Source organism: Oryctolagus cuniculus, chromosome 6, assembly GCF_051225735.1.
Source record: "Oryctolagus cuniculus isolate XC-2025 breed Fujian yellow rabbit chromosome 6, ASM5122573v1, whole genome shotgun sequence".
NCBI classification, from domain to species: domain Eukaryota; kingdom Metazoa; phylum Chordata; class Mammalia; order Lagomorpha; family Leporidae; genus Oryctolagus; species Oryctolagus cuniculus.
Genome location: NC_142872.1, coordinates 43095863 through 43108466, shown reverse-complemented (window position 1 = coordinate 43108466; position 12604 = coordinate 43095863). Strand labels below are relative to the sequence as shown.

The window sequence follows — 12604 nt, the reverse complement described above, 5'->3', positions numbered from 1 at the left end:
AAAGGCAGAGTTACAGAGGCAGAGAGAGAGAGAGAGAGGTCCATTGGTTCACTCCCCAAATGGCTACAATGGCCAGAGCTGGGCCAGTATGAAGCCAGGAGCCTGGAGCTTCTTCCTGGTCTCCATGCAGATGCAGAGGCCCAGTGATTTAGGCCATCTTCCACTGCTTTCCCAGGCAACAGCAGAGAGCTGGATTGGAAGTGGAGCAGCTGGGACTTGAACCAGTACCCACTTGGAATGCCAGCATTGCAGCCAGCAGCTTTCCCTGCTGTGCCACAGCGCTGGCCTCTCACTCTTGTTTTTTAAAGTAAGCCTCAGCAAAAAATGCTTTTTAGGGCTTATAGTGTGCTATCCAACTTTGATCTGAATTTGGCCACTGGATCACTAGCTTCTCTCTAGCACCATTTATTACAAATACAAATGTCTTAGTGCAACTTCCCAGAGATTGTTAGAATTTTCAGAAAACAACCTTCTGTACTTGGCTTTTACGAGAATGACCTTTAGAGTAATAGAAATGGTTTTCCTGTTCCATCTCACTTTTGCCTAACAGAGTGGGAGAGGCAGCTGCTCGCACCGGACTGTCTCGATCATCCATCTTTCTTGTCTTGCTGTGTTTCTCATTCCAGATCAATAGAAATATTTCAAGTTCCTAACTTGAAACTGCTCTGCACCATTCAGCAGCATCACAAGCTTGTGAATACGATCAGCTGGCATCATGAGCATGGCAGCCAGCCAGAGCTGAGCTATCTGATGGCCTCTGGCTCCAACAATGCAGTCATTTATGTGCACAACCTGAAGACTGTCATAGGTAACTTTGGTTTCTTCCATCCAGGCGACAGTATCATGTCTTCACCTACTTTCCTTTCTATTCTTTGTATCTTTTTATTTTACTATTGACATTGAAATAAATACTGTTCTTACTGTTTTTTCTGCTTTCAGAAGAAATATCTTCATTTTAAAATCTTTTCAAACATGACAAAAATATTAACTTACAAAGTGTTGTATTCTACATAATCCAAAGCCTCATCAATAACGAATGCAGAAAAGTCTTCTGCACCTAGCTAAAAATTACCATATAAATAGAGATATATATACCACATGGAATTTTTCTTCTTAAAATATGTATCTTGGACATCTTTTTTGTTAATACATAGGATCTGTCTTACTGTCATTAACAAAAATCTGTCCATTCCATTTTGTGTAATGCATGTATCTTCCCCACAAGTGAGTAACATTTGTTTACCTTTTTTTCAACTTAAGTAATATTACAGTCACAGCCTTGTACATATATCAGCATGAAAGTGAATGAGTAACTTATTTGCAGAAAATTTCTAGAAGCGGAATTGGTAGGTAAAGGGTTGAAGACATTAAAATGTTTTTATGGTTATTGCTAAAAAATCGTGCCAGTTTATATTCCCTCAAGCAGTATGTGAGCATGACACATGCACATAGAGGATGCACCCCATTCCTGTGTTGTTAAATTGCATCTAAATCTTACAGTCGTGGGGTTTGTTATCCTTGTTTCACCCATGACTACAAGTCACACAGCTAGTATGTGACAGAGCCTAGATTCAGGCTCACACTGTGTGATTGCACAACCTGCATGTGTTCCAGAAAGTACTACTCACTGTGTGATATGTTAACTTTTTCAAAATGTATGTAACTTAGTCCTTAAGGAATCTTAGACTTCTTTGAACTCCCTTTACCTAATGGAACCACAGTAGGTAGAAAGAAGAGCCCCCTTTTTAACATGAGAGAAGTGGGATTCCCTGTTTTCCTACTATGAAGAAATTATGACCTAACACTAAACTGTTTTCAGAGTGCTGCACAGTTCATGTTCACAGCCATTGTGAAAATAGGTGGTTTTTTTAATCTCTCAAACTGATATACAGAAGAAATTTTAGTCTAACAAGCAGTATAGACATTTTTCTGATAACAAGTCGTAGGCACTATGTGACTGATGAGCTGTGTTAGGAAGCTGATCCTGGCCTAGCGGCTGTTACTGGGTTTCTAAATTAATCATCCTCTTTGGCAAAGGGCATTAACCTCACTGTTAATAATAGTGTGAATCTTTGCCAACTACTGTAACACTACTACCCTAAATTATCTATTAACTAGAAGAAAAAGGAAGAAGACTGCCAGAATCAATTTCATTTAATTTTTCATCTTCTTTTAAAGACAGTTCTAAGAATAGTATAAGAAACTCTCACATCTTTCCCAGATTCAATAATTTTTAACATTCTGTCCCATTTGCTTTATTCTGAAGTAGGAAGTATAAATATTTTTCCAAACTATTTGATATTCTGTTGTGTATATTATAACCCCCTCCATATCTGTAGTATTTATATTTTGTGATGACAAGACTATTCCCTTATGTAATCATGCCATTATTAACTTCATAAAATTTATTTTAAATACATTAATTTTTTTAAGATTTATTTTATGTATATGAAAGGCACAGTGGCCAGAGCTGGGCAGATCCAAAGCCAGGAGCCAGGAGCTTCCTCTGTATCTCCCATATGGGTTCAGGAGCCCAAGCACTTAGGTCACCCTCCACTGCTTATCCAGGCACATTAGCAAGGGAGCTGCACTGGAAGTGGAGCAGCCAAGACTTGAATGGCGCCTATACAGGATGCCAGCATTGCAGGTGGCAACTTTACTCTTTTTCTCCAACAGAGGAACTATTCCAGATCACTTATTTTCATTTTGTTGTCATATCTCTTCAGTCTCCTTTTATCTGAAACAGTTCCTCAGCCTTGTTAAAAATGTTACATGACATTTTCAAAGAGTACAGGCCAGTTCTTCTATAGGTGCTCCATCAATTTGGGTTTGTCTGTTATTTTCTCATACTTAGATTCAGATTAGTCATTTTTACTTAGAATACCATACACATAATGATCTTTTTTAATATCACATTTGTAAGGCAGTATTCACATCTCAGTTGCGTTTAGAAAGAAATAACTAACACTTCTTATAATAAGTCTTTGTATAGGCCTCTGTGGACGTGCCCATGCTTTTACCCATTAAACAGTACTGGCTGCTGAAAATCACCTAGCTGTGGCAAAATCTTGACTTTTACCATGTTAATACCTTCCTGTATGTCCTTTTTTGTTTTTGTTTTTGTTTTTTGTTACTGTTAGCAATGATGTCCTCCCCTTGTCTTTTAGAGAACAACCCTGAGTCACCAGTGACCATTACAGAGCCCTACCGGACTCTCTCAGGGCACACAGCCAAGATTACCAGGCTGGCATGGAGCCCGCATCACGATGGAAGGCTGGTGTCTGCTTCCTATGATGGTACAGCCCAGGTACAGTTATGTCCTGACTGGATGAGTTCTTCACCTGGGTTAACTCGGTCTTCTCCCTGCCACTTGTGGACATGTTTTCTTTCCCTTCCATCTTCTACGGAAAGAGATTCTCTGAGCTCCAGAAGACAGCTTAGTTTTACTGTACTGATCTAGGCCCTAAGCATGCTTAGACTGGGTTTCCTTTACCTAGATGAAAATTAACATATTGATGGGAACTATCTGGAGTCTAACATTTTTACACATTGCATTCTGACATATCAGGGACTAAACTGATGTGAAAAGTACTCCCTCCTGTTCGAAAAAAAATGTTGGCTAGTAAATCACAAAAAGATAAATCGGGAACCTCCGAATTCTAAAAATGCAAAAGAAATGGCAAGCCAGAACTATGAGGTAGAACTTCTTGGGTATTAAAACAAGAACAGGGCCGGTGTCACGGCTCAATAGGCTAATCCTCCACCTGGGGCGCCGGCACACCAGGTTCTAGTCCAGGTCGGGGCACCGGATTCTGTCCCGGTTGCTCCTCTTCCAGTCCAGCTCTCTGCTGTGGCCCAGGAGGGCAGTGGAGGATGTCCCAAGTGCTTGGGCCCTGCGCCTGCATGGGAGACCAGGAGAAGCACCTGGCTCTTGGCTTCGATCAGTGCAGTGTGCCGGCCGCAGCAGCCATTGGAGGGTGAACCAACGGCAAAGGAAGACCTTTATCTCTCTCTCTCTCACTGTCCACTCTGCCTGTCAAAAAAAAAAAAAAAAAAAAAAAGACCTTGGGAGCTGGGAATCTAATGTCTGTAGTGGGCGTTTGTCCGTGTTGAATTGTAATTGGGCTATCTGCCCATAGCTGGGAACCATGAGGGACTGCCTCCTGTGACATGGACACTGGAATAATTCAAGAAGCAGCAAAGAAATTGATGATTGGCCCAGGGACTTAGGAGAAATTAAAGCTCTAATTTTTAAATTAGGAGTGGGTTATTTTCTTCGTGACCAGAACTCTCAAACCAAAAATCAACACACAGTACTGGTTCAAGGTAGGGAACTCCATAGGGAACCAGTAAAAGCTCATTCAAAGTCATCCCCATAGGAAAATGTACATCCCAGAACACTTGAGCATCCCACACACAACAGTACTATCTGGAACTGAACTCCTAGGAGAAAAATGACATGTCATAGGAGAAGTAGGAGTCCATACAGACTTTAAAAATATAAAAGCTTTGCCCTCAGCTCAATTAGCAGTAGCTGTCTATTCAGTCATGTGCCTTTGGGTTTTAGGTGTGGGATACCCTCCGAGAGGAGCCGCTCTGCAACTTCCGAGGACATCGAGGTCGGCTGCTTTGCGTGGCTTGGTCCCCACTGGATCCTGATTGCATCTACTCAGGGGCAGATGACTTCTGTGTGTACAAATGGCTCCCTTCCATGCAAGATCATTCTCGGCCTCCTCAAGGTCAGTGAGAACAAGAGTCCCTAAACGCTCTTCCAGTTACCTTTATCCCTTCCTCCAGTAGCTGAACTGATCAAGGTCGAGTGATGAAGATATTCATGTGGGCAGCAGCATCAGAAAGGCAGGAACCTAAGCAAGGCAGCCATGGAGGCCTCAGGGCAACAGCAGCCAAACTGTGATGTGTACACTTAAGCCCAGACCTTGCTTTCAAGATACCATTCTGCAGTCATAGGATCCAGGGCTTATCAAAAAAATGGCTGATTGGGACAGGGGAAATATGAAGTGAGTCTGAAACATCATCGTTAGCCACAAAGGAAGGAAGTGTTCAAAGAATGAAGTAGACACATCAAAAGGACAGAGAAGGTAGCTTGAAGGGCTCCTACAGACCAAACCTGGGACAGCCTCATTGTGAAAATAAGTGACATGGGGCCAGTGCTGCGGCATAGTAGGCTAAGCCTCCACTTGTAGCGCTGGCATCCCATACAGGTGCCCGTTTGTGTCCTGGCTGCTCCTCTTCTGCTCCAACTCTCTGCTGCTGGCCTGGAAAAACAGTGGAAGATGGCCCAAGTGCTTGGGCCCCTGTACCCACGTGGGAGACCTAGAAGAAGTTCCTGGCTCCTAGCTTCAGATCAGTCCAGCTCCAGGCACTGTGGCCATTTGGGGAGTGACCAGTGGGTGGAAGACCTTTCAGTTTTTCTCTCCCTCTCTAACTCTGCCTCTCAGATAAATAGTATCTTAAAAAAAAAAAAACAAGAAGAAGAAGAAAGACAAGGGTGAGAGAGAGAGAGAGAAAGGGAGGGAGGGACAAAAGAATTCCACTTTAGGCTACCAAAAATTCACTAGTACCAGACTTGCCCACCTGTCATAAACAACTACAGATTTTCTCAAAAGCAATGAAATGTCTCCATGAAGCCTTGTACAAGAATACTCATAGCAGCTTTACCCGTGATTGCCAGAAACTAGGAACAAGCAACATGTTCCGCAGTTAAATGAATACACTGTGATATAGCCTTACAGTGGAATTCTGCTGGGCAATAAAAAGAATGTAACTGCTAATACAACAGAATACATAAATCATGCAAACATACTGAGTAGGCCGGCGCCACGGCTCACTAGGCTAATCCTCCAGCTGCAGCGCCAGCACCCTGGGTTCTAGTCCCAGTTGGGGCGCCAGATTCTGTCCCTATTGCTCCTCTTCCAGTCCAGCTCTCTGCTGTGGCCCGGGAGGACAGTGCAGGATGGCCCAGGTCCTTGGGCCCTGCACCCGCATGGGAGACCAGGAAGAAGCTCCTGGCTCCTGGCTCCTGGCTTCAGATCAGTGCAGTGCCTCTTATCAGAGAATCATGGGGGAACATTTTAAAGTAATGGAAATTCTTAGACCTTGATGGGAGTAGTGAATTACAGGACTATGCATCTGTCAGAACTCATCAAAGTATTAAAGAGTGGGTATATTTTATCTTATTAAATTATATCTCAATATAATTATCAAATTATATCTCAATAAAGGTTATTTAAAAGTAATCAAAGCAATGGGCATTGTCACACAGCAATTTAAGCCACCACCTGCAATACCCTCATATTGATGTGTCTGACTCCCAGCTGTTCAGTTCTTCAGCTAATGCACCTTGGAAGACAGCAGACATAGCCCAAGTATTTGGGCCCCTGCCACCCACATGGGAGACCTGGGTGGCATTTGGAATCCTGGCTTCAATGTGTTCCCAGACCTAGCTGTTGAAACTGGGGAGTAAACTATTGGATAGAAAGTCTGTCTCTCTGAGTCACTCTGCCTTTCAAGTAAATAATTTTTTTTAAAGATTTATTTATTTATTTATTTATTTGAAAGTCAAAGTTATAGAGAGAGGAGAGGCAGAGAGAAAGAGAGAGAGAGAGAGAGAGAGAGAAAGAAAGAAAGAGAGGTCTTCCATCCATTAGTTCACTCCCCAATTGGCCGCAACGGCCAGAGCTGTGCTGATCTGAAGCCAGGAGCCTCTTTTGGGTCTCCCATGTGGGTGCAGGGAGCAGGGACCTAAAGACTTGGGCCATCTTGTATTGCTTCCCCAGGCCATAGCAGACAGCTGGATCGGAAGTGGAGCAGCCGGGTCTCAAGCCGGCGCCCATATGGGATGTTGGCGCTTCAGGCCAGGGCGTTAACCTGCTGCGCCACAGCGCCAGCCCTCAAGTAAAGAATTTTTAAAAAATAATATTGGTGCTGGCATTGTGGCGCAGTGGGTTAAGCTGCCACCTGCAATGCCAGTATATCATAGTGATGCAGATTCAAGTCATAGCTTTTCTGCTTCTTGTCCTGCTCCCTGCTAATGCACCTGGGAAAGCAGCAGAAGATGGCCCAAGTGTTTGGGACCTTACAACCCACATGGGAGACCCAGGTGAAACTCCTGGCTTGTGGCTTCAACCTGGCCCAGCCCCTTCTGTAACAGCCTTTTGGAGAATAATAAGAGTAGATAGAAAACCTTTCTGTCTCTCTCTGTGACTCTGCCTTTCAAATAAATAAAAATAAATCTTCTTATAATAATAATAAAAGTTTCAAGTCAAGAAAGTCAAAGGAAAATGAGCAAGTGTTCCAGAATGAGGGCATGTGTTCCAAAGTGGTATGATGACCTTTTGCTACAGGAGACATTCTTGGTACAACTTGGGGGTTTGATGGAGTATGTGCAGTGCACTGGAATAGTCTATTGATGTTAATTTTCTGATTTCACTGGCTACACTGGTGATGCTCAAAAACGGGCTTGCTTGTAGGAGACACTAAAGTATTCAGGGGTAACAGAATAACATTTATGGTTTCATAGAATTCTAATAATTAACACTGTCATAAATTGAAAATCCACTGGGAAGGAAGGGGAAGAAGGATGAGTTATAAAGTATTAGAGATACCACTTAGAGTGCTTTTAACCAAGAATATCAATTTTAGTTTAATCTTTTTTACTGTGATTCCCACAGGCAAGAAAAGTATTGAATTAGAGAAAAAACGGCTCTCTCAACCTAAACCAAAGCCTAAAAAGAAGAAAAAGCCCACTGTGAGAGCACCTGTAAAGCAAGAAATGTTGGATGGGACTGAAGAAGAAAGTCTAAAGGACAACTCAGACCCTGTGGAGAACGGCGTGTCGGACGCAGAGGGGGAGGAGGACGCCCAGGATCCAGAGCCGCCCTGCAGCCCCGCTTCTGCTTCCGTGGGTATGTGGCAGCGTCCTGGTTCTCACTGACTCCCGCCCAGTCTGATACTGCTCTGTCTCAGACCTGCTTCTTTGCTCAACCTCTTAACTGGGGCGGGATCATCAAGTGCCCTTGAAATACTATTCATGGGATTTATTAAAGTGTTATTTAGGTCTCTTATTTAAAACCCTTTGAAGTGTTAAAGGGGATCTAGTAGATGTCTGGGGTGGAAACAATAAAATGCTAAAGAAAAAACCAGGGTCAAGCCAGGCAGGGGACAAAGTGAAGCAAGGGTGGTGGTTACAGAGGGAAAAGCTTTGCAGTGTGATGGCAGCCACTTCCTGGAACCACTGTCCCATACTATGTCACCCGTGGGCTGCCACCTCAGTGGGAACTTACAAGTTCTCTCCCCTCCTGTCTTGATTTTCATCCTGGCTTTCTGTCTTCTCACAGAAAAACATTTGTGGGTAGCTAATAGGTTCTTCTAATCAGTTAAGCTATGGTGGCAAATCTTAGATTTCTTGCAAAACAGCAAGCCATCATTAGTTTCCACTAATAGAGTCTATTTCTAGTTTGAAGAGAAAAAAATGTTGCTGGATAAAATTTTAGCACTTTTATTACTTTATATGTTTACCTTCAGTATCTATTGTCCATGCCTCTTATCTGTTAAAATAGATGATTAAATAGCAAATGATATAAAGAGAAGCAGTGACTGATAAGCGTAATTCTACAAATTATTTTGATGTGACAGAATTAAAAGGGCCAAAATTGATGGTACAGAGGTATCTCTGACCTTGTCCATCCCAAGGATGGCTGCTGGACTTATAGCTAAGGTAAATGAAGAGCTAAAAGCTTAATTTGTATGTTTGGCTCAACAAAATACCTCTGCACCCAAAATCTTCTTTACCACTGCTCAGGATTGTGATTTCGTATCACATACATTCTCTATTAGTTAACTGATTCCTTGTTTGTATAATTAATATGTAGTTAGTACTTTGACCTAAATATGTAAAAAATGCTCTGTCACCTGAGTAGAGTTTAGAAATTCCTGAATCTGTGTTATAAAGCTGAGGAGGCTAGAAGCTTCTGGTTTTTGCTTAGCTAGTCAAAGTTCTAGTTACAGATTCCTGTAACATAGCCAGTTTGTAAGGTGGGGAAGGGAACCCCCACACTTCCATGGTAAAGCATTTTTTGCTAACAGATAAAATTGCATTGATAGGCCTAGTATAGCTCTTAATTTAAAAAAAAAAAAAAAAAAAAAAAAAAAAACCTCAATTGCACATTGTTCTTATTCCAAACTCTTCTTTGTTTTTCCCTCACAACATAGTTTCTAGAGAACCAGTTGTCTGCACTGCAGTGTCCTCAGGTGTTGAAAAGTCTAAAGGCACTATTATTAACAAAATGTCTTTACTGAAAAAGGAGCCACCTAAAGAGAAGCCAGGTTGGTATCTGTAACTGAAATATTTTGTTAGAGCATCCCAAAGCATTACGTGCAGCTGAGAATTCAGAAGTGTGTGGAGTTGGTTGGTTTCAGTTTTAAATATTTGTAGGCATCCTTCTGACTGTGTGTCAGTTGGAGGTCATGCACTTGATGGCATGTGTTGCAGTTGTTGATACTGCTTCATAAATGTAAGCACGGGTATTTCTGTGTCTGTTGTGAACACTGCACCAGCTGGTTGGATGTGAAAGCTTCTGTATCAGAGGAGGAACTTCCTGTGCCCAGCAGTAGCCCTTCAGATCACACTCACACAGGAAGCATTCTACTTTATATTTCTAACTAGTTCTTTAGACAGTCTGATTTTCATTACATTTCAGAAGCCTTGATCAAAAAGAGAAAAGCTCGATCCATGCTGCCCCTGAGTACGAACCTGGATCACAGATCCAAAGAGGAGCTTCATCGTGACTGTTTGGTACTAGCGACAGCAAAGCATTCCAAAGGTACCAGATACACTTCTTCAGCCCATCCACGGTTTTCTGGAGACTGGCATATGAGGGGTGCTTGCTTGCTTGTTGAATGAATGAGCAAACTAAAATTGTTGTTTGTACATGGTTCTTCCTCACCTACATCCCTGTATTCCACTGCCAAACTTCCTATTTTGACCTACTGTCAGCACTGCCCAGTGCCTCTGAGAGGTAGCTCTGTGCTTTTGTTCTCAATCTAGCTGCTACCAGCCATCTGCATGCTAGAATTGCGATGTTAGCTTACTTATCACTGTATGAATCAGTTCCTTATACTGTCTTTCCTCATTCAACAGTATCTTTAATTAGAAAAAAAATGTTTTTTCTTATTGGAAATATACCCATAATATGGCAGTTGTTTAAAAAAATCTGATGGGAGTTTTTGTTTATGGAGAATATTTTTAATTTTTATTTTTCAGAGCATTCATTTAATGCCTGCTGCTTTGATATTTAAGCAACTGTATTTTTATAATTTTAGTTTTGCATGTTGAAATGGGATCACATTCTAAAATAAAACCTAATTTAAAAAAAAAAAAAAAAAGAACATCTCCCCCCGTCCCAGCCCTGACACTTAGTCTTCCATTTCAGTTCACTACAGGTCACACTGTCAGTTTCTTGTGTTTCACCAGAGATGTGTTATGATTCTATTATTTACATAGCTTTCTTTTAGAGGCTTTGTGATGACCTTCTGTAATTTATACAGTTAACTGTACAATTTTACATTATTTCTCTTAATGGAAAATTATTTATTTTTTTTAATCTACTCAGTGGTAGGTTCCACTGATTATTAATGATATTTTGTGGGTTTTTTTTGTTTGTTTGTTTGTTTGTTTGTTTTGACAAGCAGAGTTAGAGAGAGACAGAGAGAAAGGTCTTCCTTCCGTTGGTTCACCCCTCAAATGGCTGCTACAGCCGGCGCACTGTGCCGATCCCAAGCCAGGAGCCAGGTGCCTCCCCCTGGTCTCCCATGCAGGTGCAGGGGCCCAAGCACTTGGGCCATCCTCCACTGCACTCCCGGGCCACAGCAGAGAGCTGGACTGGAAGAGGAGCAACCGGGACAGAATCCGGCGCCCCAACCAGGACTAGAAAGCTAGAGTGCCAGCGCCGCAGGCGGAGGATTAGCCTAGTGAGCTGTGGCACCAGCAACATTTTGTTTTGTTTTTTACAGCATTTACATACGTGTTGGATTTGAAATCAGTTGTCCCATTTTACTTTTTCCCCTCAAATCTTTCTTTGAGCAGACTACAAACTGTATTGTCCAGTTGGATTTTATCAAAGCTAAAATTAAAAAAAAAAAAAAATCTCTTGTATATTTCCCTGTTTTGCTACCTTTGTAACCAACAGGGCTCAGAGTAAGCATGGGCAGCCCTGATGGTCACAGTATCTTTAGTGGGTGTTCTGACAAATATTCAGAAATTATTGAGGCCGGCGCCGCGGCTCACTAGGCTAATCCTCTGCCTTGCGGCGCCGGCACACCAGGTTCTAGTCCCGATCGGGGCGCCGGATTCTGTCCTGGTTGCCCCTCTTCCAGGCCAGCTCTCTGCTGTGGCCAGGGAGTGCAGTGGAGGATGGCCCAAGTGCTTGGGCCCTGCACCCCATGGGAGACCAGGAGAAGTACCTGGCTCCTGCCATCGGATCAGCATGGTGCGCCGGCCGCAGCGCGCCAGCCATGGCGGCCATTGGAGGGTGAACCACCGGCAAAAGGAAGACCTTTCTCTTTGTCTCTCTCTCTCACTGTCCACTCTGCCTGTCCAAAAAAAAAAAAAAAAAAAAAAAAAAATTTTTTTTTTTAAAAGAAAAATTATTGGACACAGAGCAATATAATGATTTTATCTTACTATTTGTCTTTTAAAATTAACAGAGCCAAATGAGGATGTATCTGCTGATTTGGAGGAAAGATTTCACCTGGGACTTTTCACAGACAGAGCTACCTTGTACAAAATGATTGAAATTGAAGGTGAGACAAGTCAAGGTAACATAGTACTGTCCATGTTTACCAGGTCCCCAACATTTAAGAGCGTGAACTTCTGGCCAGCGTAGTGGCTCACTTGGTTAATCCTCCACCTGCAGCGCTGGCATCCCATATGGGTGCCGGGTTCTAGACCTGGTTGCTCCTCTCCCAGTCCAGCTCTCTGCTGTGGCCCGGGAGTGCAGTGGAGGATGGCCCAAGTGCTTGGGCCCCTGTACCCGCATGGGAGACCAGGAAGAGGCTCCTGGCTCCTGGCTCCGGATCAGCACAGCATCAATCATGGCAGCCATTTGGAGATTGAAGGAAGGAAGACCTTTCTCTGTCTCTCACTGTCTATAACTCTACCTGTCAAATTAAAAAAAAAAAAAAAAAAAAAAAAGAGCATGAACTTCTTACATGGCTGCTATAGTACTGTAATAGAGAGTTTTACGTGTCAGGTCAGCTAACTAGGTTCTCAGCTCCTGACCTGCATCTCTCTTTTCCAAACAGGAAAAGGTCACTTGGAAAATGGCCACCCGGAGCTATTTCACCAGCTCATGCTATGGAAGGGGGACCTAAAGGGAGTTCTCCAGACCGCAGCAGAACGGGGAGAACTGACAGACAATCTTGTGGCTATGGCACCAGCAGGTATGTTCAACAAAGCTCTGTCATCTCTAGGATGTGTTCACTCAAGAAGACTTAGCAACACCAACCTTAAGCCTAAAATCACAAATACAGTTAGAAACACAGCTCATTCTATTTTTAGCAATAGGCTGGCGAATAAATCAACCCA

The 12604-nt window shown here is 42.8% G+C and overlaps 1 protein-coding gene across 2 annotated transcripts in view; it reads left to right on the top strand.

Moving 5' to 3' along the window:
• GEMIN5 (gem nuclear organelle associated protein 5) overlaps positions 1-12604 on the top strand; it is a 45405-nt gene that overhangs the window by 19528 nt on the left and 13273 nt on the right. For both annotated transcript variants that reach the window (XM_002710179.6, XM_008255311.5), the window contains exons 13-20: positions 627-808; positions 3168-3307; positions 4568-4739; positions 7692-7925; positions 9232-9345; positions 9720-9842; positions 11725-11820; positions 12322-12459. In XM_002710179.6, coding sequence (XP_002710225.3) covers positions 627-808; positions 3168-3307; positions 4568-4739; positions 7692-7925; positions 9232-9345; positions 9720-9842; positions 11725-11820; positions 12322-12459 — 1199 coding nt within the window. The remainder of the gene's footprint in view (positions 1-626; positions 809-3167; positions 3308-4567; positions 4740-7691; positions 7926-9231; positions 9346-9719; positions 9843-11724; positions 11821-12321; positions 12460-12604) is intronic.